This window comes from Cottoperca gobio, chromosome 9 (genome assembly GCF_900634415.1).
Source record: "Cottoperca gobio chromosome 9, fCotGob3.1, whole genome shotgun sequence".
Taxonomy (NCBI): domain Eukaryota; kingdom Metazoa; phylum Chordata; class Actinopteri; order Perciformes; family Bovichtidae; genus Cottoperca; species Cottoperca gobio.
The window spans coordinates 12,267,119-12,292,826 of record NC_041363.1 but is presented as its reverse complement, the minus strand read 5'-3'; the positions used below and the strand labels follow the sequence as shown (position 1 = coordinate 12,292,826).

The window sequence follows — 25,708 nt, the reverse complement described above, 5'->3', positions numbered from 1 at the left end:
TTTATATTGACATATACTGCAGATAAACAGTTAATCTTCCATGTTGCTGTCATACTGTGCTAGCTCAGGCTGTCAGGTATTTCTCAATATATTTTTTATTATCATCAGTGCTTAGATTTAATTACAGGTTAAAAAATATAATCAAATTACACCATTTACTAGATGATACAACAGGCTCTACATCAGGCAAATACTGCTTAAACCCATAGCAGGATCTAGAATCCAAATCAGAGTAATAAATGTGCTTATTATTGCATCTTCTGATGATGGCTGTATTAATAGAAAGAGAAAATCACCTCTTCTCTATAAACACCTACGTTTTACAGTATGCCCAGTGTCTCATTACAAATGTAGACGTGGAATAAACTTGTTGCGCATGATTTAATCCCAACAAACAGTTGGCTGCACGAGGTCATTGTCAGAGGTCAAGAGTTCAAAGAGCTGTTAAGTGTCACTACAATCTCCCGGACTAACAGCCGCTAATGTACTGGAAGCTTCCATCAAGCACAACTATGTTGACCTGCTGGTTTATAAGCTAAAATCACAAAAATCATATCAGATAAATCTTTGTTTCTTCATTTCCCATCCCATCACCTGTGAACAAAAGAAAAGAATGCCCAGCCGTTGTATGAAAGAGTGTATGCCCTAACCTAAGACCTAATACCGCCTCCGGTATACTAATTGGCTACCGTATGTGCTGCTAAATTTTGTCTGACCTTGGTTGGATAACAGCAGTCAATCACTCTGCAGTATACAGAATAACTGGCTGAACTCTAAACATTTGCATCAGTTGATGTATTTTTGTGACCTACTCATTTGTATAAGACCTGTGTCCGTCTCAGTGTCGCTTTTATGTAACACTTGTTGTTGCTTTGACCCTGCAGTGTTACCAAATGAGGAGCATTCCATGACCGCTTATAATTGTAGCGTATCACACAGCCAACTGCAAACTAAATGGATTTCTAATGCATGTTCTTGCTATGCTGAAGATGGCACATGTGCATCTACAGTAATATATTTGCAGTAGCAAATCCTTTTGTACCTTACGGTCTTATCCTCAGAGGTCTGGACAACAGATGAGCTGCCTGGCACCCAACACACATGAGTCACCTGGGCAGAGAAGAGAGGACAGTGGAAAAGTTTAAAGCCTCAAGGGCATGAACTCAGCAGGAACAGTTAGATTGAATGGCTTATTGATTGAATTATTTCCTTACATGCTCAGGTACACACCTAAGGCGATCCAGCGTGCTTGAAATAATTCTTAGTACAAGGTTGTGTGCACACAATATCACACACTGTTATTCTCACCAGGTTTCTAGAAACGTTCTGTCTCTGTTCACATTTTGCAGATTCTATATCCCACAGGCACATCCAGTTGTCTCGGGATCCGGTACACAGCTTTCTTCCCTCTACAAACCACAATTTAAAAAAAACAGTGCAGATCAGGTAATCTGAAACAAATGAAACCACATTGAGCCTAATGCCCCAGAGCTAGTTACATTGTTCACTTGAAATATATACAAACTAAAGTTACCACCTTTAATGCCTCCACCAACCAGTCAAATTGCAATTTACATCCAGTGTCTGACCGAAATGTCATCACTTCATTATTTTAGACATCTGTGTGAAATTGTCATAATTAGCATATGATTTCTTGAGCTTTGGCCAAGAAAGTGTTTTGTGAGGTCACAGTAACCTTGTGACCGTCAGTTCATCATTGAGTCCAAATTGGAAGAAATTCCCTCAAGACGTTCCTGAGAAAACACGTTCAAGAGAATGGGACGGACGGACGGACGGACGTACGTACGTACGTACAGACGGACGGGAAAAACATAATGCTTCAGGCCATGGCTGTCGCCGGCACGAAGGAATAATAAAAACAGGAACGAAATGTTCCCAATTCTAAAAAACAATTCTCATCTAAGATGATGTAGTCCAGTCAAAGCTGTTTATAGATCAAATATGTATCACTGTGTATATTCAGGACAGGTGGCAGGTTGATATATTTCTTAATTTACTGTAACAGCATCTTTTACTGACCACGACATGAGATCAGTTCAGACATTTTCCCTCAGCCTTCAAACTCTATCCAGCTTGTTGAGAAGTTACCGTCACATCTCAAATGAGATCTTTGCCTAGGAGGCCTGAAGGTGGACTTACAAACAGTATGTATATTTGGAATGATCATCCAACAGCACCACCTAGAGTTTTGTTTTTACATCACTTGAATATTTATTACTGCAATGACTGGATGCCAAAGGGAACAGAGATATCTGTTCTCAAACCAACTACAATACAAGGAATTAAGAACATGTATAACTATATTTATCGATAGCAAGTTATGTTTTAGGATAAATAAAAAGCTGTGTGTGTGTGTATGTGTATGTGTGTGTGTCTATGTCTATGTCTATGTGTGTGTGTGTGTGTGTGTGTGTGTACCAGGGCTGATAGCAAGTCCATTGACCACCAATTCATGCCCACAGAATTCCTGGATAGGTTCGTCCCCCTGGTTCAGGTCCCACATCAGAACAGTCTTGTCCCGTGAGGCACTAAAGATCCAGGTACTGCCTGGATAACACACCACCTGGCAGATAGATGGAGGTAGAATTAAGAGGAGACGACGTGTAACCGCTCTGAAGAGCGTCACACCTTTATCAGTTTGTGCACACACAGTATTGACGTTACCTTGGTAACCTCTCGGTTGTGACCCTGGAAGGACTGACACATCCGGCCTTGTTTCCAGTCGTACACCACCACAGCCTACAGGAGCGGACACACATATGCACACAATAATCACTACATGTTTAAGGATTTTCCACAGGAATGAAATGGTAAATGGCTACATTTATAGAGTGCTTTTATCCAAAGCCCTTGTTGCCGCTCAGTCATTCACCCATTCATGCACACACTCACACACCGATGCCAGGGATCTACCAGGCAGGGTGATGGCCTGACCATCGGGAGCAAGTTAGGGTTTAGTGTAGGGATCGCAACACCAACCCTGTGATCCATTACATTATCTTTATAACTATTACACCTGGTTAATTTGTCACCTTAACCTCTCTAAAAGCCAGAGAATTCTATTATTTTGGATTAATCTACTAGTACATAGAATTATTTACCTGGTCACTCCCACCAGAGACACAGAGATCTGGGCTGAGATTGGTGACAGTGTTGGTGGACCCTTGATGGGCAGGTTCATTCTGCACCACCTGACTGTCAAATGTACTCTCTGACTTCTCCCCCTGAGATGGTCTGCACACAAAAAACAGCAAAAAAAATACAATCACAAATTAAACATATTTATCCAATATTTTAGACTGCAGTGACTCTATCTCTGTTTTAATTCTCAGATTATGTTCCTTTACAGGCTGCACTGCTAAAACCTTTCTGCTTAAAAATAATTATTGAGATGAAAAATGACTGTCACCACATTTGTTAATGATACTTCCCATGTAGACATACAACAAAGTAAATATACTAATACACTATATGTACTTGAATCTTCTTTATACAGCATACAATAAACGTGTCTTCATAGTATTGGTATCTGCTACTCTACAGACAGCAAACTATGTTCTTTATTAAGACTTAATAAATTGTTTATTTCACAAGATGTTCCAGGTGTTGTCTCACTACTTTTTTAAGTTTTTAGAAAAAAGTGCATCTGTGATTAGCTCCTACATTTTAACTGTGCACTGTATTGAGGACAATGATCATCATCAAAAAAGTATGCATACTGACATATGTGTTAGTTGTTGTTTTTTTCTCTAGTGTGAACGGACTATATACAGAAATCCTGGTTCTAATTAGTATGTAGTACATACAGCACAAGGACACTGATACTGTTTCAGTAGTGCACATGTCTCACCTGTAGATGACAGACCTCTTGCGAAACTTGCTCTGTAGTTTGCCCATGTCTGCTAGGAACCTGCAGCCACACTGACACACAGAAAGAAATGCTTTCAAACTAGGACAAAAATCATGGTTGCATCCATAGATGTCTATCATTCCCTTTGCTGTAGTGAGTGGTGATGATTAGGGGCAATGGTCAAGCTACTTTGCAACCATACAAATTCAAATTATTTACAAGAGTTTAGTTCAGTTCAAAAGCTCAGTAATGGAATATCCATTTTTGAAACTTTCTCTATAATGTACCAGGGAAAACAGTCGACCCATAACCATTAATTTCACTGTTGGGAGTGGCCCCAGAGGATGCTCCTCTCAAGGGGTGCAATATAAATATAATGGCCTTTTGCTTTCAACTTGTACTGTGTTCAAATTGTAGTTATCTTTTGTGATTAGGGTTGGGAGATATGGATCAAATCAAATATCACAATATTTCTCACCAAATACTTGACTATTGTTGTCTAAAATATTTAAACAAAAAGATGTCTGTAAATAATAATCAGTAAGATGATATCTAGTTTATATCATGATATCAATACAATATCAATATATTGCCCAGCCCTAAACATTTAAAAGACATTGAAGCACTGAACAGGAAATTGTATCACACAATAGCAAATCACATGAAGCACAAAGTAAGCCACACCACAATTAACATTTCAAAGTATATCATTGCTATTAAATTACACTCCGGTCATTGGTTGAAATCCTTAACATTTCAGATTGAAAACCTCAATGCTTTTCACTAAAAAAACTAAAAGGCTTTACTTGCTGCACATGTCCTGTAGGCCTATATAATCCCTGAAGTGTGTGAAATATAACTACTTAAGTCTCACCTACATATATCACACCCCCCAATTTAGGTAGATACAGCTTCTTACTGCAAAATATCTTGTATAAGGGTAAAACAGACGAGTCTGTAAAGTGAGATTAAACAACACATTCTCACGCAAACACTACTTTCAATGACTCATACGCGCATGCACGCGCGCGCGCTGGCGTACTCTTCAAACATTCGCCAGGAAGGCGAGGGCTCAAATCCTATTAGAGCCGCATCATTACTGTCACAAGGAATTAGTCGCTCGAAAACACCTGCTATGAACTGTGCTGGCAATCATTATGTAACAACACAAAGGGATTTTAACCGTAGTTATTAATGGTGAAAAATAGTTAATGATTCGTGGTGGTAACGTTACACAGTCCTGGAGATAAAGAAAGCAATATTTCTTACCTGTCACCGGCAGGTGTGGTCGCTGTGGGATGCTGAGACTGTGTGGCTAGCTCGCTAGCATGCTAACTAATCTTTATCTGTCATGCCAAAATAGATTAAAGCACTAGCAGTACCAGAACGTGGATATACAAACGTTAAAACTTGGTAGAGTCGTTGTTGCAACGACAGATAAGCATTTCCCACAGACTGCCATGATAGTAAGTTGTCCTAACTGCGTGGGAAAGTACACAAAAGTGTATTTTTTACTATTACAGACCCATCCCTCTCTCCGTAGCGACCATGTAGCGACGCTTTTCTCGTTTCTAGGCGAAGGCTTGGCCACGTGACACGGGGCAGGAAGTAATCGAAAGCATTCTCTTACAAAATAAAAGTCTGATTATCTATTTACAATTCACTTACATTCAATACATGTGCACACCTTGTCTGACCATGGATTCAAGGTGAATAACTAATATATGTGCACAACACACCATTTATTATTATTTGTCCTCCATTGGTACATCTATATATCAACCCCCTCTCACTCTCTGTGTATTGTCTTCAGTATAACTGATTATACACACATACGTTCACAAATATGCACCATGTAACGCAATATCAGCTGAAATAATTAGGACCTTTTTCTAAATAGTGCCTCAAGAACAGGTAATAAAGTAGCTATAGGACCCATTTTAAGGATCTTGCCATCTTTAGTTGATATTGTGCTTTAGTAATGATTCTAAATTATATTCTTTAACTAAATAAAGAAAAACAAGTAATAACAGTATCACAAACAAGCTGCCACACAGTAACTTGGGATGTTTTGGGGCTCTGGAGAAGTTGATGACCCTGTTGAGGGCCACAAGCTGAAACGCGTTGGTCTGACTCTATAGTTTTTCACATTTGTGATTCAGCCTTGTGTACACCCTTCTAGACACTATAAATGGACTATCTGCATACACAATATTTGTAATAGGCCTAAAGCCTAATCTGCCACTAGCTATTGATACTCTTTGGACATCCCTTGTATATGCTGTTATTTTCCAATGTATTCATGTTTTCTCTCAGTGAGCTACTTTTAAATGCTATGAAAGCCTTAACATTGTTTGGAGTAAAACCATAAACCCAAAGCTCAAACTTTTCTTTATACAGTAGATATCATCAATGTCTCAGTATATTTGCTTCTACCCTCAAATGTAATTCAATAGTAAAGATTTAACAGTATGTGCATACTACTTTTGACTGGGGAGGGACATATGAACCTCAACCAACAAAATATTATAACATTTAAAAAATTGCATGGTTTAATACTCAATGAAAAATAAACTGGGATGATATGAGTTTCAGCTAACAACATAATGCATTTGATTAAAGGCAATCTTGACTTGAAAGCACAAGAAAGTTCAAAATGTTACTGACCTGTGGCTAGGTGTCTCTCTACAGAGCTGGTAGGTTGACCTTTATTACAGGCACAGGTTGAATGGCTCCCCAAGCTGGAAATCTGGGACGAATTAGGCAGGTCCCTGGACAGCTAATATTAATTCTAAAACTACAACAGCTTCCACATTTAAGTAAGTGACTATTCCAGTTACATGTTTCAAGATACTATTATTTTCTTTGTGTTTGCAGTGAAGACATTAGCGCAAATGTTTTCCTACACATATCCCTGCCCAGATACAAAAATAGGACTAAAGTTTGTCTGCTCAAAAGGTTTATTATCATTACATGTGCCTTGCCTTGCTACATTTACTTGCATTGACTTACATACATACATGCACAGTACTTTAGTCACTGTAATTTGTCAGTAAAGTAAGGAAAAACAATAGCAGATCTTGAAAGCAAGTGCTCTCAATTCACTATACTCTCTATCTCTGCCTTGATGGTGATTGGCCTCGAACACACTGTCACCAGGATTTATGTAGAGATTTATGTCACACACTGCTGAAAGCACTGAGAGTATGCCGTAGTAATGTAGATATTTTATGAGGCAGTGTTTAAGAAGCAAAGCAGTGCAGATAAATGATTTGCATTTGAGTCAGTACAGGTGGAACACAGCATGTGACCCACCACTAAACAAAGCTGGCCTTAAACACAAAAACCCTTTAAACCAAAACTTGACTATAAAGCAGGTCAGCACACATTCTACAGTCATGGTTCTGGACCTTAATCTGACTGAGAGACAAATGAGAAATTCAGTGTGTAGCTTGGGGCACAGTCTCATTACTGTTCTCATTAGATGCACTGAGGGTTAGGGACCCACTCAGATCCCCAAACCCAAAACTAAACAGCTCACACAATAATGTGTTGATTTATAACATGATTGACTGCCACTCAATAATGAGTGGGTAATGATAGGCAATTGTTTGGTTGCGTAAAAGGCAGAAGTAAAAAGGACACCGATTCACTGATAACACTAATGGCTCAGGCTGGAAAGAACAGTGGGGATGATCATAATGGAACAACTGCAGATACGTGATATGGCCTCTAACGTCCATCTATCCATCCATCCACTTATCATTTCATCAATCTGTAAATGTGTGGTCCTATTGTTAGAATAATATGACTAACAACTGCTGTGTAACACTCCAGTTTGTTAAAGGCATATTGCACAGATGATCGCCATGATGATCTAATTGTATGCTATTTTTTTTAATCGTTTTTGACTATGCTTCTAAAAGGGGAGGAATAACTTCTCCTGCACAATGTTCAAACGTTTTCTTAAATATGTAGCCTACAAATAAACAAATGGATTTTTATGCTAACAATACACATGTTGGATACAATTTAATGGACACAGGCTATAGAATACAACCCAATCCAACTGCCCTGCTATATAAAGCACATTTATGGGATGTTTGAGAGCCATTTTTTTTATTTTAAGGCTGTCTTCACAATATCAATCCAAAACAATAAAACCACAAAAATAAAACATATTCATAGGGAATATTTACTGGACTGCATACAGGTGTGCGTGTTATTGTGTCCACTGTAGGCGACACTCGAGACTGTGCAAGATTACCTCCACTAGGTGGTCATCGTGCAATGACAAACATAGCCTATGGCTATTTGTAGAAAATCATGACTTTAGTATTTTTCCAATAAAATAGGCTACGTCATATCTAATGACAGTCTATATTATGACTGTGACGACTCTTCCCACAGAGTCAGCACAAACACGGAGTTTAAGTGGATGTGTCCACTATTACGCCCACGCCCATAGAGATATGAGCTCAGCTTCTCCATTCATACACATTTTCTATTCCACAGGTTGGGGTATAAATACTTGAGTGGCGTTTGTTTGACGTGACACTCCCCCCTTGTCGATGGGAGGCCGACGTCACCCTGCCAGCGGAGGAGTGGTATGGAAAGCCTCTGTAATAAAAATACATGAAGAGAATTGAGGAAAAGGAGAAGATTGGCCGGGGAGAAAAAAGCAACAACACGGCGTTTAGTCCTTTCTTGTCACCCCGCTGGTGAGCCATGGACGTGAACGCCTTTTAAAACAAACTGGGATATATTTTTGGTCGCGGCATCGACAGCTCCGGCAGAAATGCCATGTTATGTGTGGCTTTCTTGTTTTTTTTAGCAAACAGAAAGAGATAACTGTACTGTATCCCAGCCTGGCGGATTGGAGTGAAAGTCCGCCATATTCTGCTTTACCACGCCCGGGAGTCGAGCCATTGGAAAATAAACGGACAGCTTTATGCATGTGTTTTCCCCGTTGCTCTCACCCACGGACGATAACTTGAGCACACTGGATTTTGTTGATTGAAAAATAACAACATTGAAGACTTTAAAGAGAGTGTGACCGGACACGGATGGCAATGCATAACGAGATAACGCAGAGCAGTGCTACGGAGGATGTGTCTTAAAATGATCTGTTGATCATATTGAGAAAGAAAAACAGATTACGCCAATTAAGATTGCACAGATATTCAACTCAAACCGCTTTGGACTCAATTTTGAAGCTTACGGGAAGCTCAGAAAGCGAACCCAAACTGGGGGAGGGTGGCTCAATAATTTCTAATATATAAAAAAAAAAAAAAATCTTTCCACCACAATCTGTGTGCTGTTTCACCTCATTATAAGGGCGTCCACGCGTTATTTCACCACACGTAGGCCTGTATGAAGACGTTATTTGGGGATCACAGGCCTCTGTTTTTTTAAGGGTTTTTTTACCCTCTGAAATCTGAATGAATCAGTAAGAGGGAAAAGTGCGCGTTTAAAAAAAGGAGAGAGAATGACCCTGGAATCCATAATGGCGTGTTGCCTCAGCGAGGAGGCGAAAGAAGCCAGGCGGATCAACGACGAGATCGAAAGGCAGCTCCGCCGGGATAAGAGGGACGCACGCCGGGAACTGAAACTGTTGCTTCTCGGTAAGCTCGGCAGGGAGAAACACGGGGAGGGAGAGGAGTGTGTGTGTGTGTGTGCGTGGGGGGGGGGGGGGAGATGCAAAACCCAAATTCCTCTCTCCAAAAATACCTTTGTCGGGAAAGGGGGAGGGTGGGGGGGTCTAATATTGGGGCTTCCCACCTGAGTGAAGTTGGGGAGTGGGCGGTTGAAATACCTCGGTGTTGTGAGTGGGGTGCACAGATTGGCAGGTCAGCAGAGGGAGGAGATGCTGCCCAGTCAGGCCTCCGAGTGTAAAAACCACCTGATTTGAATAACTGCGACCGGCTAGAGTCGAGGAAACGAATGCAACCACAATGGGCCTTAAGCTATTACCTCTCCATGCATTCACTGGCCTGACAGCAACCTGTGCAGCCAGGCCTAAGGGCCCATCCAGGTGGTGTTCTTATGAGTGTGTCAAACATCGGCTGGGCCAAAGTCTAGCGTTTTATTGGGAGTAATCAAGTCAAGCAGCTTAACACCTAAACCTGGCAGTGATTATATCACAGGTCTCAGTCTATGGAGCGAGGTTGGAAGCATGCTGTCCTATCATATAAATGTGAAAAAGAGGCTTTTGTAATGGTATGCTCATGCAGCCACCTTCATGTACAGTAAATCATTCTTAAATTAATTGAATCATCAACAAAATCATGCAGCGGTAGCAGAGACACAATGAGTTGATAAAGACTCCTCGTCATAAAACAATGGTACCACAAAATCTTAAAACTTTTGTGATTATCTCATGGTTCCTGTGCATTTTTACAGTGCCGGGTTGTGAGATGGGGTGGGTGTTAATCATGTCGAGAAGTATTTGACATACAGGAGACATTTGAGGAAAACAAGTCATCTACTCACCATCCCCTTTTTAAATTAGATTTGCAACGAAAAGCCCATTAGTTGTGATGACCGTGGTTGTGGAGAGCGGTGCCAGAAACCTCTCTGTCTGATCCAGTGCCCTCCTCTCTTAGTACCTTCAGAAAAAGCATGGGGGAGAAGGTGGTGGAGCATTTAAGGTCACACCATCCAGTCTACTTTCTGAAGGTTTTTGTTGCGTCTTTAGGGATGTTTTAAGATAGATTGAAGGAGAAATGTTTCCCCTTTGCCCTCCTGTTAGTGCAAAAATGATGAAATGAATCCCTCTTAACAGGATTTGAAAGAGCTGACTGCCACCTCCCTTGCTTGTTAAGTGTGGACAAATAATTGTGTTGTTTTCCTCTAATCTCTTTTAATACCCAACAATTTGCCTATTACGCAAACACTTAAACAGCCAATGACCCAAACCAAAATGAAATGAAAGTCTGAGGATGTAACTGTACTTCTCATAAGACTAGATTCTTAGTCCATATGTATTCTTTGTGTACTAACTGCTCATCTTATATTATCTTATCAATATAGAGTTATATTTAAGAGTGGTTTAGCAGCACGTCTCTAACGACTTCAAGTCTTTGAATACTGAGTCTCAGGAAAGATAAGATCCATTAAGAGTAAAAGGTTTCCAGAAAGGATAAAACCGTACGTCTGATGTCAAACCAACATGTCTGACTCAATCAACCATCACTTTCAGTGAGACTAGAGCTCCTTGAATATGAGCTTATACTCTGAATTCACAGTGAAAGCATTTGTGTCTATGTTTCATACAGACTCCACCGCTCCCACAAGAGTGAACCGGAGGAAGTTGTGCGTGCTCTATATGGCTCCATTAACCCATATGCTGTCTGTCAATTGTGGGTTTTCAAACTCACTAATTGCTTAATCCCCCGTGGGATGTAGCACAAAACTCTCCAGTCAAGTTAAGAAGTTTCTCGATTCTTTAAGATGCCCATCGCTTGGTTTTTCACAAATCATCTCGGCTTTTTCACTTATAGTCTTTCAAACTCACCACTTGCTTTATATCCACAGAGACTGGGTAGGTCTGAGCCCACAGAACACAACAAATAAAAAAACGTTACAAGAATATAGTCCATCCTCCATGTGCACTGATATCCATTAAGGCGTTGTTAAATAATGAGGAAGATGAACTGAAATTGTCACTTGTCACTCACTTAACCTGGGTAGATGACTAAGAATACATAACAGAGTGGAAGAGTTGTTGCAGCGGGAGGAGGAGAGGGTTTGATAGTGTAATGCTTGGGATCTTTCTGGCACACAGACACATAGTTTAAAGCCAGCTAATGAGTCAGAGATACTGAACGCTCCACTAAGATAGGTGACTCAGGAAAAGTCCAGCTAAAATCGATGATGAGGAAGAATGAGTCAGTGCATTTCGATAGGAACCAACTGATATTGATCTCTTCCAGCAATACATGAACATTAAACACATTAATTGGAAATTAAATCACTGTCATAATCCATTAGAACGGCTCGGACCTCTCATTGTTTACGAGGAAAGAAAACAGTCTTTTTTTTTACCCACCTGTTTGTGCTAAAAGCTTCATGTTAACCATCAAGGCCAGCGACTTTTCCACACAATGTACTGTGCCAAAATGTAGCTGTATCATTAACAACTTCAGCTGTTTTGCAGCATATACCACGCTTGCCGCCAAAAGATTATAATAATAACATTAAAAGTGAGTGAAATAACATAACTGCCACAGAAATGTGGCGTGAAACGAGTTTGAACGGACCTTATTCACAACAGATATCTTTACACAAGTGTAACTAATAACATTGTTTATTGCTGCATTGCCACCTGAGCTTGTTTTGCTAGGACAAGTCAAACTGTGTGCGGTGAAAAAAAACGTTTAATTCATTTGGGAACAATAAGGCAAGCAAGATGTAGATAAAGTTATCGAACCACTGACGTAGCTGATGGACACGTGTTAGCGACGCTAGGACATTAGATATAGTTTACTAAGTAAATCATACGCACTTACAGCCAAGGTGTACCTGGACAACACCCAGGTCAGTTCGGCACAACACACATAAGTAAGAACGGGCACACCTCCCAACAAAGTGACATTTAGTCAGATTAAAGAGGTGCATATAACATCAGGATAAGACCTTTGACTTTGGCCTATTTCTGCCAGAGCAATGAGACTGCTGTGTGGACAGAGAATTCATCTGTGACCCTCCCACTGGCAACCCAGAAAAATCGAGTAGGTGCAGTCTGCATGCTTAGAATTTTCTTTAGCACGAAAGTGACCTATCTTGTTTTCTATTTGATCACTGGAGGAGGAGTGGAGAATGCTTAGAGGGCACTTGACTAGTTGTTGAGATAAATAAAAGTACTTCTTTACTTTCCAAACTTTCTGGAATGTGCAGGCGATGTGGGTATTTAGCTTAAAACAATGTTTATTTGATCGGCAAGACCTTGCTTGAGGTGAATTACATGTTAAATGATGGTGAAAGTGATTATTTAGACTGTTCTGCTGTATTTATTTTGTGGGGAAAGTGAACTCGTCCTCTTTAGGCACGGCATTAGGTCTGGAGAGATGTGAAATGACGGAGGGAAGAAGGTAGAAAAAGGTTCCATTACATTAGCTGAGATTCCAAACCTGTGCAGTCATGGGAATTCAATATGAATGGAGAAGAGAGGAAAGAAGCAGCTTAGCCCAAGAATGGCGACATCGCGACTAGAACGCAATAAGGCATCCGTTTGTTTACGTTTTAACGAATAAGCCACGAATTGCATGTATTTTGCTGCTGACCATCCAGGCTGCCATTTCTTCAGCTGGTTTTGTATTAAACGACTTGCTGTAGATGACTACGAATCAAATCATAGTAAATATCTTGTCATGCTTATTGAGTTGAGATAATCGCTGTTACAACAGAAGAGATTGGAACGTGTTTTGCTGAGCTTGCAGTGCAACACGATTCAAAGGATGCTCTGACATCTAAAACTCTAATATAAAAAGTGTGTACAAGTGTGTAGCGTTTCCTAGTATGGTAGTGTATTTTAGTAGCTTATTATTATTTATTCCAAGTTGACCTCTCTTAGATATTGTTTTGATCCCAGTTTTAATCCCATTGAGAAAGCATTAAGTACCTCTATTTCCAGCTGTACTGAAATAACCGGGATTTGTTTTTACTAGATCTGAAATGAAAATTACATTTATTTTGTCCTTTATCCATAGAACATTTCAAAAATGTATAATCAATTAATCTTTTCAGTCATTATTCGAGCAAAAATGCCAAACATTTGTTGGTTCAAGCTTCTAAAATGTGAGGATATGACGCTTGTCTTTGTCATATATGTTAGCAAACTGAATATGTTTCGGGTTTGGACTGTCGGATTAAAGAAGCAGTTTGGAAATGTCATCTTCGGCTCTAGTAAATTTTATTGTACATTTTTCACAATTTTATAACATGTTATAGTCAAAATTATTAATTGACTAAAGAATCGGAAGATTATTCGAGTTACCTTGTATCCTTGATCAAAAATGAAAATATTCATAAGTTAGTGCCCTGAATTGTCCCGTGTACGATACTGCATAGTACTTTCTACTGTCTTGTTGCATATGTCTGACTTCTAGTTATTTAGCATTGACATTTGAAACATCTGTTGACAATCAAAAGGGTTAAACGTGAATAGTTTTTAGGCTTGTCTCCATCTGCTAAATTGATTTAACATGCTCAATTACAAAAGTGGCACAGCCCAGCTCCAATCCTCAAGAGACCAGTGGACCTAGTTTATGATGCCTGTCCCCCTTAACTCAAACAATGATAGACAAGTGGAATATTGAAAACATCAGAACAGGCAGAGCCGTTATGAACAATTTAGATCATGGAATTAGGCCACGACTATAGTGACAGAAAATATCTGTTTAACTGTTTAATCTGCACATTTTTAATTTGTTGATTTACCCCATTCCATATCAGATGCTTTTATCAGCCAAATAAAATCTGTGGGAACTTTGTCAAAGCTACGACTAAACAAAGTCCACCGCAACTTTTAACAAGCTTTTAACAAACAGATGGTTGTAATTGTGAGAGGAAGCACTAAAGATGTCATATGATTCCTGTGTGAATGCAGCCAAGTTAATGGTGCAGTGATACAAAGTGCAGAATTAAACAGGAAAACTTAAGCCAATTTTAAACATGATTCAATTCCACGACAGAAGATCATAATACATTGTAATACAGTTAAATACTTACGTAGTATCTGCATTTTCTCCAGTTTAATTCAGGTCTTGCATGGTATTGACAGGACATACATGGCATCTTTTTCACAATTATGATGACTTAATAAAAAATAAAATAACTCACATTAACATATAGAGATATACTGTGAATGCTGGTGTTGGTACACCGCAGTATTTCTCATTAAATTCATGTCTCTGCCTTGTATTTTTCCTTGAGATTTGCTGGTGCTGGCTTAAGGCTGCCTGCCATTAACACTGAATATATTTGACACCCACAGGAGCGAGTTTCTTTATAAAATTGAAAACGGAAAGCGGCTCTCCAGATCAGAGAACAGGGTTGTCAACTTTCAGTTCATGAAAGTGCAAAAAGTCAAAATCATATTCATGTAACTGAAATGGAAAAGAGCTACATTTATGGTAGAGAGCTTTAAATTCCCACCAAATGTGATGACATAATGATTCTGTGTTTGTTACCCTGTAATAACCTTATCAGTTCATAATCAGAACCAAGCAGTGTCTGACCCTTGTTAAAAGCTATAGGACGCAGGATCTGTAGTCCGCTGATGCTGTGGTGCATTCAAGGGGGCTGTGGAAATGAACAGCTTCCAATAGCCAATGAACAGCAGCCTTTTTAATGGAGAACGCTATCAAATGCACATGTGTTTTGTCTACCACTTTAAGTTTGTGACAGAATATTTTGTGAATCGTTGGCAGTTCAGTCAAGTTTCAAATGTCCAGAGTAAATGAAATGCACCACACACAGACACAGAGCAGCCTGCCTTCTTTTTTTTGTTTTTTGTTTTCTCGTTCCTCTGAATCTGTTCCTGAGTCCTGGGGCAGATAAGACCTATTCACCTCAGATGTAATGTTGAGCCATTCACCTCAAACACAGGGTTAATCCGGGGTCACTGCTTTGATTTAAAAGGTGACTCAGCAGCCTCTAATGGCCAGCACACACTCATACCCAGCATACTCACAGTCTCTGTCTTTCTCAGTGTCTCTTGTTGGTGTAATAGAGAAGATCCATTAAAACCCAGATGTAGTCAAGATATTGTCTTCTTCAATATTTTAAGGCTTTTGAATAATTGTTCTTATTGTACATTTGGTTACACAATGCTATACCACATTCTAATTGTTTTTGTAATCTAAGGTAACCTGTCTAAAATACTGTAGGATAGTAATTTATGAATTCAATTTACTCTGACGATTACTTTTCTTGAATGGATCCCCAGAATAGACCTTTAAAAAGTAGATCTTTAAATCCATTACATTCCAATTATGTAACATAAAACTGAATTGCAGCATCTCAGCGCCAATTATCAGCTCACACTTTGCAAACAAATGCAACTAAAATAAAAAATGCTTCTATCTATGGATACATCTATGAGCCACTTGCATTCCTCTTCTCGTGTGAGGGCAACAGGTTCTCTGAGGTTTTCTGTGTTTGAGCAGCTACGAGGAGATCAGAACTGTGCCGCACAAGAGCAACCCAGATCCTGCCTTAAAATTCCAGAAACAACTGGTACGGTTCATTCAAGTTTTTTGAGATTACTCACTGTTCCACTTTGCTTGTTTCAAAATAGAATGGGTCTATGTTCTGGGATGGATGCCGTAAGGCAGGGGTCACCAACCTTTTTGATACTGAGAGCTACTTCAAGGGTACTGAATAATACGAAGGGCTACTTGTTTGATACAAACTTCCTGAATAACATAGTTGTACGGTTCACCTTTAATGATAATATTATCATTAATATTGTGAAGAGACTGTCTGATCACATGTTAATGTTAATTATTCCTCACAATGATTATTAACAATGATTTATGGCAGGAAACACAGATATATTTAAACATGCAACATTATTTATGTTCTCAATCTATTTCAACATTTGAAAGTCAGAGTTATCACATCTCTGATATTTTTAATAAATATCTTTATTGACAGTTTTGTATGAATGAGCACATTTGTAGCATTTTGTTCAAAATCACACCAGTTATATTTTAGTACAAAGTATCACTTCTGTAAAAAAAATTAGGAAATCATTAACTGTCACATCTTCAAATCATATCCTGTTTGTACAAACCACTAACGTTGTAACATCGCAGAGTGGAGATCATATCTGAACCTTTCTTCTCGTCTTCGAGCAGTGTGTTCAATAACATCATTGCCCTTTTCAAGACCTCTCCGTCCGAAAAGGCTTTCTTGTTCTTTTTTATTTTTTTTATGTGCAACTGCTCCTGCTAGCTTGTCTCAGCGAAAGGGGAATGGAGATTTAGCTTGCGCAACTCTGACTCCAAACTTTTTTGTTTTTTTAAATATATATTCAATATTCTCATTTTAAAATAAAGAATAATTCAAGTGTTATTGATTTCTTTTTTTTAACAGCAAAAACTAAATTTTAGACGGAGCTCCATGGTGACTAGTGCTATTTTTAGAACATGCTCTGCGGGCGACTCACGTAGTCCCTGCGGGCGACCAAGTGTCCGCGGGAACCGCGTTGGCTACCCCTGCCGTAAGGCATTATCTTTTGTGCTAGACACATTTGTGGCCTGCAACAACTACTACTTGTCATTGAGGTTAATGTAATAGTTAATTATAGGTGCACAGAGTGTGGGTGGAAAGCAGGTGGTGATTAGTCGCACACACTCTTTGGTGCTACAAGGTGAATCATTTAGTGCATGCAGCACTGAAGCAATTGAAAATTCAATTCAACATCAAATAGTGTGAGCATGTATGAGCTTTGCCCAGGCCATACTTTCATATTTCAAATCCTTATACAACCAAATAGGAAAGTGAAAGAAAGTTGTATGATGATAGTATTCTGCTATATGCTTCTGTGCATATGGTAGCATTTCCTCATTGCTTGGTGCTTGGCCTTAGAGCACTTCAAAGTTGCTTGGTCTGTGTTGTTGGCCCACAGTAAAGAGGATCATTTGGCTAAAATAGAGTTTATATTATACAATATAAAGGACTCGTAACAGAGACTTTAGGTTACACTGGAATGCAGCACACATTTCTTGGCCACTGGCAGGCAAAACACACACATGCATTCCTTTCTGCCAAAGTTATTCAAGAGTTAGTGGTGAGGTAAAGTTAGACCTTTCAGCTAGTCTGCCAAGATTCTCAATGAACCAAAGAGAAATTACACCCACAGTTCTTCACACCCAAATAGTCCCTGTCAACACTCAGAGGAGAGAGATGTTGTTCTTGGTCTGTCACCAGACCAAGAAAACAGGCTGAGAGGAAAGTAAGCAGCACATCGTATTATATGTGTGACTGACTGAGTGCATGTGTGAGTGAGTACATACTGTATGTCTTTGTGCATGTGCTGTACATCTGTGTGTGTATAAATGTGTTTCTTCCCAGACAGGATGTTGTGTTACAAAAAGCCAGGTCCAGGAAAGTCATAAATGATTAAATGTCCATTTAAGGAGCGTTGAAGCTGTCGCAGGACATTACATGTGATGTCTGGGGACACGAAATCCTGTGCAAAGCTACAAACACTAGTAGTTTAAATACATTTTGCAGTAGCTTGCTGGTAGTTCAACTACATTCATATTTGCATAGTAATTCAAGAAGTTAAATTACTTTTTTGGGTGCCATTTTTTGTGTAGCTAAAAACTGAAATTACAACCTACCATTTGAGGCCATAAAAGGAAAGGACTGATTTTATTTATTTGTTTTACCATTGCTTCTGTACTTTAATTTAACCCCCTTTGACCAGCCCTGCCCCCGTTTTCTTTCAATGCATTCGTTCATGCAAACCAGCTCTTCATACGGTCTAAAATGGTTTAAGTTGATTTAGTTGTTAAGATTGAAGTCAGATATTACAAAACTAACAAATAAGACAACAGGGATTTTTTTTGCACCTCAAGCCGGTCAAAAACAGGTGCAAATTAAATATATAAAAAAAATAAAATACCCTTTTATTTGTTTTTGTTTATGTATGATCTATGAACGACTGGGCACTTTTTGAAATAATCTCAATTGAGTGCCAATTTTGGGTGGCATGTGACCTTTTTTTAAATTAGATTTTAGTTAAATTTTGTATCACATGTTGAACATTTGCAAATTTTTCTTACAAAGTAGTTTGAACTACTTTTTCTAAGTACTTTTATTTAGCTAAACTAGCTTTCTCACTAGGGTAGCTTTGCTGTAGTTTAACCTCTTCCAGTGTGAAGTCATGGGTAGCTTGCAAAGTTGTAATTTCAAAGTAGCTTGACCAGCACTGCCTACAAAATAATTAAACTGTGTTCACTTTGTTCCCTTTCTTTGTCTACTTTCTCAGGCACTGGGGAAAGTGGGAAGAGCACATTCATCAAGCAGATGAGGATTATCCACGGCACCGGTTATTCTGACGAGGACAAAAGAGGTTTCACCAAACTGGTCTATCAGAACATCTTCACAGCCATGCAGGCCATGATCCGAGCCTCAGAGACGCTCAAGGTCCCCTACACATATGAGCTCAACAAGGTAATTGAGATCCTATTGCTCAAGCCATTTCGAAATCCTCAACTGGCATAACGACTGTAGGGTGACTAATAGTTTGAGAAAAAAGACGCTACAAAGTGGCCCCAGTGTCCTTGTGTATTTTTAGAGTGCTGTCTATCTTACTTAAAACAGCCATTCATAATCGTTTCCTGTTCTTTCTGACACTTCCTGTGTTCTTAAAGCACTCCAGCCCTCCATTGCACCCTTTGTGTGTTTGTGTTTGCTTGCATGTTTCAGTTCACTGAGGGCATATATATATATATATATATATATATATATATATATATATATAGACACACATACTCGTATACAAATACACATTGGAGACCTGCCCTACACTATTCACCCAAATTCACCCTTGCAGTTATAGCTTTGGGAGCTTTTACAGTAACCTCGCAGTTTGTGCCCTGAGAGTGAGTTTCTTTTCTATATCAGACCATTTCAGGTGACAGCTGACCACGCTGCTTTAGCTTCTCCCTGCCTGGCCACAATCCAGTCAGGCTGCTCGCTGAAAGGTTTTGTGGAGATTTGATTACTAAGGGTTGATAAATTATTTAGTAGATTTAAATGTGATATCCTGAAGTCAGATCATGGGATCTTGGGATGTTGGGATCAGGACCCAGAAAGTGTTTTATCGATAACGCACAGAAAAAAGGGGGGAAACAAATGTACCATTCAAGGTGATAACACTTTGAAATTGTGGAACTGTATCATCACTGTTAATCACATTATATCAACATTACCATATCTGTAAACATAAATCAACAAGTAGACCAGATGCCATTGGTTCCCATTCATTTTATTAGAGGAGGGACTTTCTATAATTCTACTAAATGAATTATTGTGCTGATACCTGCTCCAGGTATTACTTAAGTGTTACTTATTTGATAGTGTTCTGGACATTTCAGAACATTTGATTGATGTCATCAATGATCGTTTACATCAGAAGTTAGATGTTGTTTGTTTAACAAAAGGTAGTGTCTTCAGTTTTAAGTATTTAGGTATGTATTTTTCAATAACAGGGCTAACCTTACTGATGCCACCACATGACAGTTGCGTTTCTACGACTGTATATCTGACTTTATGTTGACTGTTGACAAACCGCTTTTAGTCGTAAGAGCTTTATCTTTTAAACATCAAGTGGGGGAAAGAAAGGGTTACATTTTGGACTTGAAAATGGCACCACAACTTGGATTTAACTTGAGCAGGCGCTTTTTGATTCTCGGCTGTTGTGGTGGATCATCATTGTCCATGTTGGCTTTCACTTCCCATCCGACATGTGCATGCTTATGAAGAACGAAACTTTCAGCCCAGCCATTTCACCATTGTTTTACCCACTTTGAACACAACATCCCTCAAATACTCAGAGTAAAAAAATACTACTGTAATCTTTTTCATAAAAATAAATAAATACACACGACTGCTGTTTGTAGGTAAACATTTATCCTATTCTACTTTTCACTATACAGTCTTCCAGTTTACCACAGGCTCCTTCTTACTCCATAATCCAGTATTTGGGATATTAAAATACATGGCTGATGTGGGGTTAGTGTGTTTACACATTAAGGTTTTGTATGAGACATTAAGTACACGGTGGAAAAACACTGGAATACCAGCATTATACCATGAATGCACTTAAGGACAGCAAACAACAACGTGTATGATAAAATTCAAGTTATGTGTACAACAAAACTACTGAATGCCTGTCATACTTTTTACCCAACATCCCTCTGCTCTCATATACATAAGGCTAAAATGGGAAGTATTAAACCTCTGACAAAGAAGTTCATTGACATCGCTTAGGAAGTGAAAATGAAACCTGTCGATCATGACTACACTGGCTGTGTCCGGGCTCTTGTAGTAAATGATTGTTGGCCAGTAGACTAAATCAGCCCACCCGTGAAAGTAGTATCTACTGTATATGCTGGATACCTGTTTGGCTTCTATGACATCTCAAAGAGGAACAGTTTGAACATCCAGGCACATGTTGATCTCCTGGGACGCAGGAGAGTTTTAATGGGAATCTGGGGCGGAAAAACTTTTCCCTTAATAGCCCCGGTGGGATTTGAGTCTCAGATATTAAATCCATGCTGAGCCCAGGGGTGTAAAGTAATTTCTGGATATAGAATATGTGAGTGAGTGAAAAATATAGCAGTAATAATTAGCACTGCATAACTTTATATTGATTATCTTTTTTAGTCACTGATGAAGTTTTGATGAGTGTCTCAGTAAGTCACCGCAGTTTCTCTTTGTTTCTTCCCTTCCAGGGAAACGCCAACATTGTGAGAGAGGTGGACGTAGAAAAGGTCACCATGTTCGAGAATCCTTACATAGATGCAATCAAGAGCTTGTGGAATGACCCGGGCATCCAGGAGTGCTACGATCGAAGGAGGGAATACCAACTCTCAGACTCCACTAAATAGTGAGTAGAGTGGGAAAAACTGAGACTTATGAGAAATCTCTGGGAAGATTAATTGACTTCTTATACTTACATATAAGAATATTCAGGATGGTTTCCACACACACCCTGGTTATTATCTTTTCTCTCTGTGCCTGTAGTTACCTGAATGCGGTGGACCGGATCTCCCTGCCAGCCTACCTTCCCACCCAGCAGGACGTGTTGAGGGTCCGAGTCCCCACCACGGGAATCATTGAATACCCGTTTGACCTGCAGAGTGTCATATTCAGGTTCAGAAAACATAACTAGCATATGTGTACACACCTACACAATAACTACTTTGCTGTTGTTAGTTTGTCTGTACAGTAAAATAATAATCCTACAGCTAATGACTTGACCTAAAGAAGAATACACATTTTTAAAGATGCAACAAATGTAACGTTTCCAAACATTTTAGTCTACAACATGTGTGCATGTCATAAAGTACGTTTTTAGATATTCGCACATTTCTTTGAGACTTTCTTACTTCAGCACCTGTAAAAGGGAAATAGATTTCTTTTTACGCAACATCTACCTGATGGCTTTAATTGTTTTCACAGTAACGCATCAATCCACATTGTAAAGTACAATAAGCTCTTAGTGACTGTTTTCTCTCTCTCTCTCCTGGATGCTGCTGCCATGACAGGATGGTGGATGTTGGAGGTCAGAGGTCGGAGAGGAGGAAGTGGATCCACTGCTTTGAGAACGTCACATCCATCATGTTCCTGGTAGCGCTCAGCGAGTACGACCAAGTCTTGGTGGAATCAGACAATGAGGTGAATGATAAAAACACACACACACAAAAGTGACTTTTAAAAAGTACTTTTCTAATAACCAAACTTTCACATTTTCAAAAACAACTTTACGCCTTAGTATTGTATGTGGTGTGGAAGATGAGTTGGCTCTGAAGATGAAAAGCTACTCCTTATTTAAAACAATGGAAATCAGATTCTACTGCTGCCGGGCCGCGCTCCACCTTTTTTCCCTTGGAAAGCATTTGTAAATGATCAGCCAGCTGCTTTGAATACCGCCTCGGGCCGCATCTCCTTCTAAAGAGGATATAGCACGTGTGTCAGTTTTTTAAAGTATATTAATGAGCAGGTGTGTGTGTGTTGTATGTTTTTGTGCCCATGTGTTTTCCTTCCTTTGTTACTGTAAACCTGCAAACTGCAGAAAGAGAAGTCTGACCAGCTGCCCGTTCTCCTGCATGTCATTACATTAGTTTTTATACTATACAGGAGATATTCTGTGTAGCACTCTTAATACACTGCAGTAGTGGCGATGTGATATCTAAGGCTTGCTGTCAGAAAGGTTGTTTTGTTTAATTAAACACTGAAATAAAGTGCAAGGGAGAAATTAAACTCTTGAAGGCGTCATGGCCCTTCTCTCTCATCGTTACTCCTCTCCCTCTGGTGCCGTAAAACGTTTATCAAAATCTGTACTTAATGAGTGTGAAAGACTGTGGTTTAATTACTCTCTCTCTCTGTCTCTCTCTGTATGTCTTCCTCTCCTCACACACACACATTCACACTCTCTCTGCAGAACCGGATGGAGGAGAGTAAAGCTTTGTTTAGGACAATAATTACATACCCCTGGTTCCAAAACTCCTCAGTTATTCTCTTCCTCAACAAGAAGGACCTGTTGGAGGAGAAGATCATGTACTCTCATCTGGTTGACTACTTCCCAGAGTATGACGGTGAGTGACAGCAGCATTGTGTCCACTGAGTTCAGCCCAAATATCAAACATCTGAAGCAGGCACAAAGCTCTTCTTGGCTGCTCGTTGGCACACTTTGACAGATCTTCTTGCCAATTTTAAATCGATGTCAGTGATGCACTGCGATCAAAACATCAACATCCGCTACATACATGTGTCACTCCATAGTGGTACAGTATGAAAGCACAAATGCAGGCGCAAAACAGACATGCCTCTCAGAGTAATGAACTTTGTCTCAAAATGAGTGTGACTTTTGTGTTATTGCTAATTTGTGTAAGTAAAACAGAATGTCAATTCAGCTAAATATCATCCAAAATAATCGTATTTGACCAATAAAAATCAAATGTTGTCTTATAATAATGGTGTGTCAATATATTGGTATGTCTTAGTCAGTCGTATTGAATATGAGGCTGCATGACGTATGACATTTATAACTGCTTATAAATGTCAGACTGATTCAGAAATTCTTCCTTAAACATTATACAGTATTTGATGTATTGGTGATAAATTGGTTGATTACAAGTGCCTAAGTCTAAGATTTCATTTCTTAGAGCAATTAAATAACATTTATTTTCAAATGTGACAATCATCGCGGCATTTGGATGGATCAAATTAATTTTTTAAACAATGTGCCTGCAAGATATTATCACATCCTGTCATAACTATCTTAAACTTAATTTGTACTTCATGGAGTCTCGTCTTCCCCTGTCCAGGTCCCCAGAGGGATGGCCAAGCAGGTCGAGAGTTTATCCTCAAGATGTTTGTGGACCTGAATCCAGACAGCGATAAAATCATCTACTCACACTTCACCTGTGCCACTGACACCGAGAACATCCGGTTCGTCTTTGCCGCCGTCAAAGACACCATCTTGCAGCTCAATCTAAAGGAGTACAACCTGGTGTAGAGCGGAGCAGGGCTGCCAGCAGGAGGCCCTCAACACACACTGACTGACGCAATCTGTGAAAATAGAGATTATATACACACACATGAAAAGAAAATCAGAGAGAAAAAAAATCTAATGGTTGCATAATACTAATTTATTTGCCATTTGTCGATCTCTTGGTCCCCAAGGGGTGAGCAAAGTCAATGTTATCTTGCTATTTAAGGAGCTGATGAAATACAGGGAGCGGGGCAAGACATTTGGAAGGGTTTGGGAATTGCTGTTATTGAATATGTACATCAACGATCCTCATTTCTAGGCTTTGCGCATTATGATGCTTTTGTTTTTTTGTTTTATGTCTTGACAGAAAGAAAGAAACTACTTTGTGCACTCGAGGTTTGGGGCTTGTTTTGTCTGTCAGTCTGAAACATCTGAGCTTGAACGAATTCAATGCGCTCCCTGCCTCTTGCCTTTTTATAACCAAGAAAAAAAAAAAAAAAGGTTTTCATTCCTTTTTTTATACCCTCTCTCCTTACCTGTCGGTTCATTCTGAAGCGTAACCCAGGACGTTTACCTGTTTGCCCAACAGGACATGATGCAACAGATCTCTACTTGACAGATTTCATTTCCCTCCTAAGAGCTGATTGGCAATTTGTCTTGATAAGTAGGCTTAAACTGTGATTTTTAATTATTCCATATTGATTGAATCATTATTCTTTCATTATCATTATTATTATTACATTGACTTCGGTACCATCCGATGAGTAGAGCGCAGTACATTCCCCACATTATGGGGGTAAATGGGCCGAGTCTCGACATGAGTTCTCCAGCATCAACGTAACCATGAAGTTCAGAAGTTTGAGAGAAAACGGCTTTAAAATGTGTTCTGAGCTTTGAGCGAGCAGGCGAGGAGGCACACAGGAACCTCTGCTCATGTCATGTCATGAAAAGCATGACGGCCAACGCTGGTTGCTCTACGCAGACTGAAAAGGAAGTCGAGGAGGTGATCATTTATGAGACAATGTTGTTAAATCATCATGTTCAACTGTGCCACATTAACGCTTTTTATTAAGGTAATATGTATATTTATTACCAATGCCAAAACAACTCAAGCACCCGACTTTGTGCTGTTTACTACTTAAATGAAGTGTTGAGGACAGGAAAAGAGCAGCGCTGATGAACGCAGACTTTACTGACTGACTTATTGAACGACCAAATGATTCCTGCAAGTATTCAACAAAGTCAATGGTACAAACCGCTCCACCGGGCCTACACAATATCCAGTCACACTTTAGCTGTGTCTTAATACTCGTCAAATCACAGCCCGGCTGTCTTGACTGTTGTAGTTCAACTGCAATGGAGAATACATTTGGCTAATTCCTATGTCAAAAGGGCACAATGTTGATGTTCACTTTGTACCAAATGAAGCTCTTCTTCTTTCTGATTCTGATTCGCAATTCCTTCTTTCTCAAGTTACTTTAAGTGTTTTTTGTAACAATTCCCTAGAAGCCTGCAATTTACATTTATTGAGGCATAGTGCAATTATGAATGCTATAATCATTGTACATACATCTCTCTCTCTCTCTCTATATATATAT

At 39.3% G+C, this 25,708-nt stretch overlaps 2 protein-coding genes across 7 annotated transcripts in view; one reads left to right on the top strand and one right to left on the bottom strand.

Moving 5' to 3' along the window:
* Window positions 1-10,453, bottom strand: part of wdr31 (WD repeat domain 31) — a 14,617-nt gene extending 4,164 nt beyond the window's left edge. The window contains exons 1-7 of one of the 6 annotated variants that reach the window (XM_029438807.1): window positions 10,364-10,453; window positions 3,872-3,942; window positions 3,123-3,255; window positions 2,686-2,760; window positions 2,440-2,584; window positions 1,309-1,409; window positions 1,043-1,110 (exon numbers count right to left, since the gene is read on the bottom strand). In XM_029438807.1, the coding sequence (XP_029294667.1) occupies window positions 1,043-1,110; window positions 1,309-1,409; window positions 2,440-2,584; window positions 2,686-2,760; window positions 3,123-3,255; window positions 3,872-3,942; window positions 10,364-10,366 (596 nt within the window). In that variant the 5' untranslated portion in view covers window positions 10,367-10,453. Of the gene's footprint in view, window positions 1-1,042; window positions 1,111-1,308; window positions 1,410-2,439; window positions 2,585-2,685; window positions 2,761-3,122; window positions 3,256-3,871; window positions 3,943-4,745; window positions 4,878-5,140; window positions 5,448-10,363 lie in introns of those variants that run through there. The other 5 variants (XM_029438808.1, XM_029438811.1, XM_029438809.1 and 2 more) reach the window with 5 other exon arrangements.
* Window positions 8,410-25,708, top strand: LOC115012946 (guanine nucleotide-binding protein G(q) subunit alpha). The gene is made up of 7 exons (XM_029438814.1): window positions 8,410-9,495; window positions 18,876-19,060; window positions 21,346-21,500; window positions 21,638-21,766; window positions 22,162-22,291; window positions 23,058-23,211; window positions 23,944-25,708. The coding sequence occupies exons 1-7, from the start codon at window positions 9,360-9,362 to the stop codon at window positions 24,132-24,134; spliced, it is 1,080 nt and encodes a 359-aa protein (XP_029294674.1). The 5' UTR covers window positions 8,410-9,359; the 3' UTR covers window positions 24,135-25,708.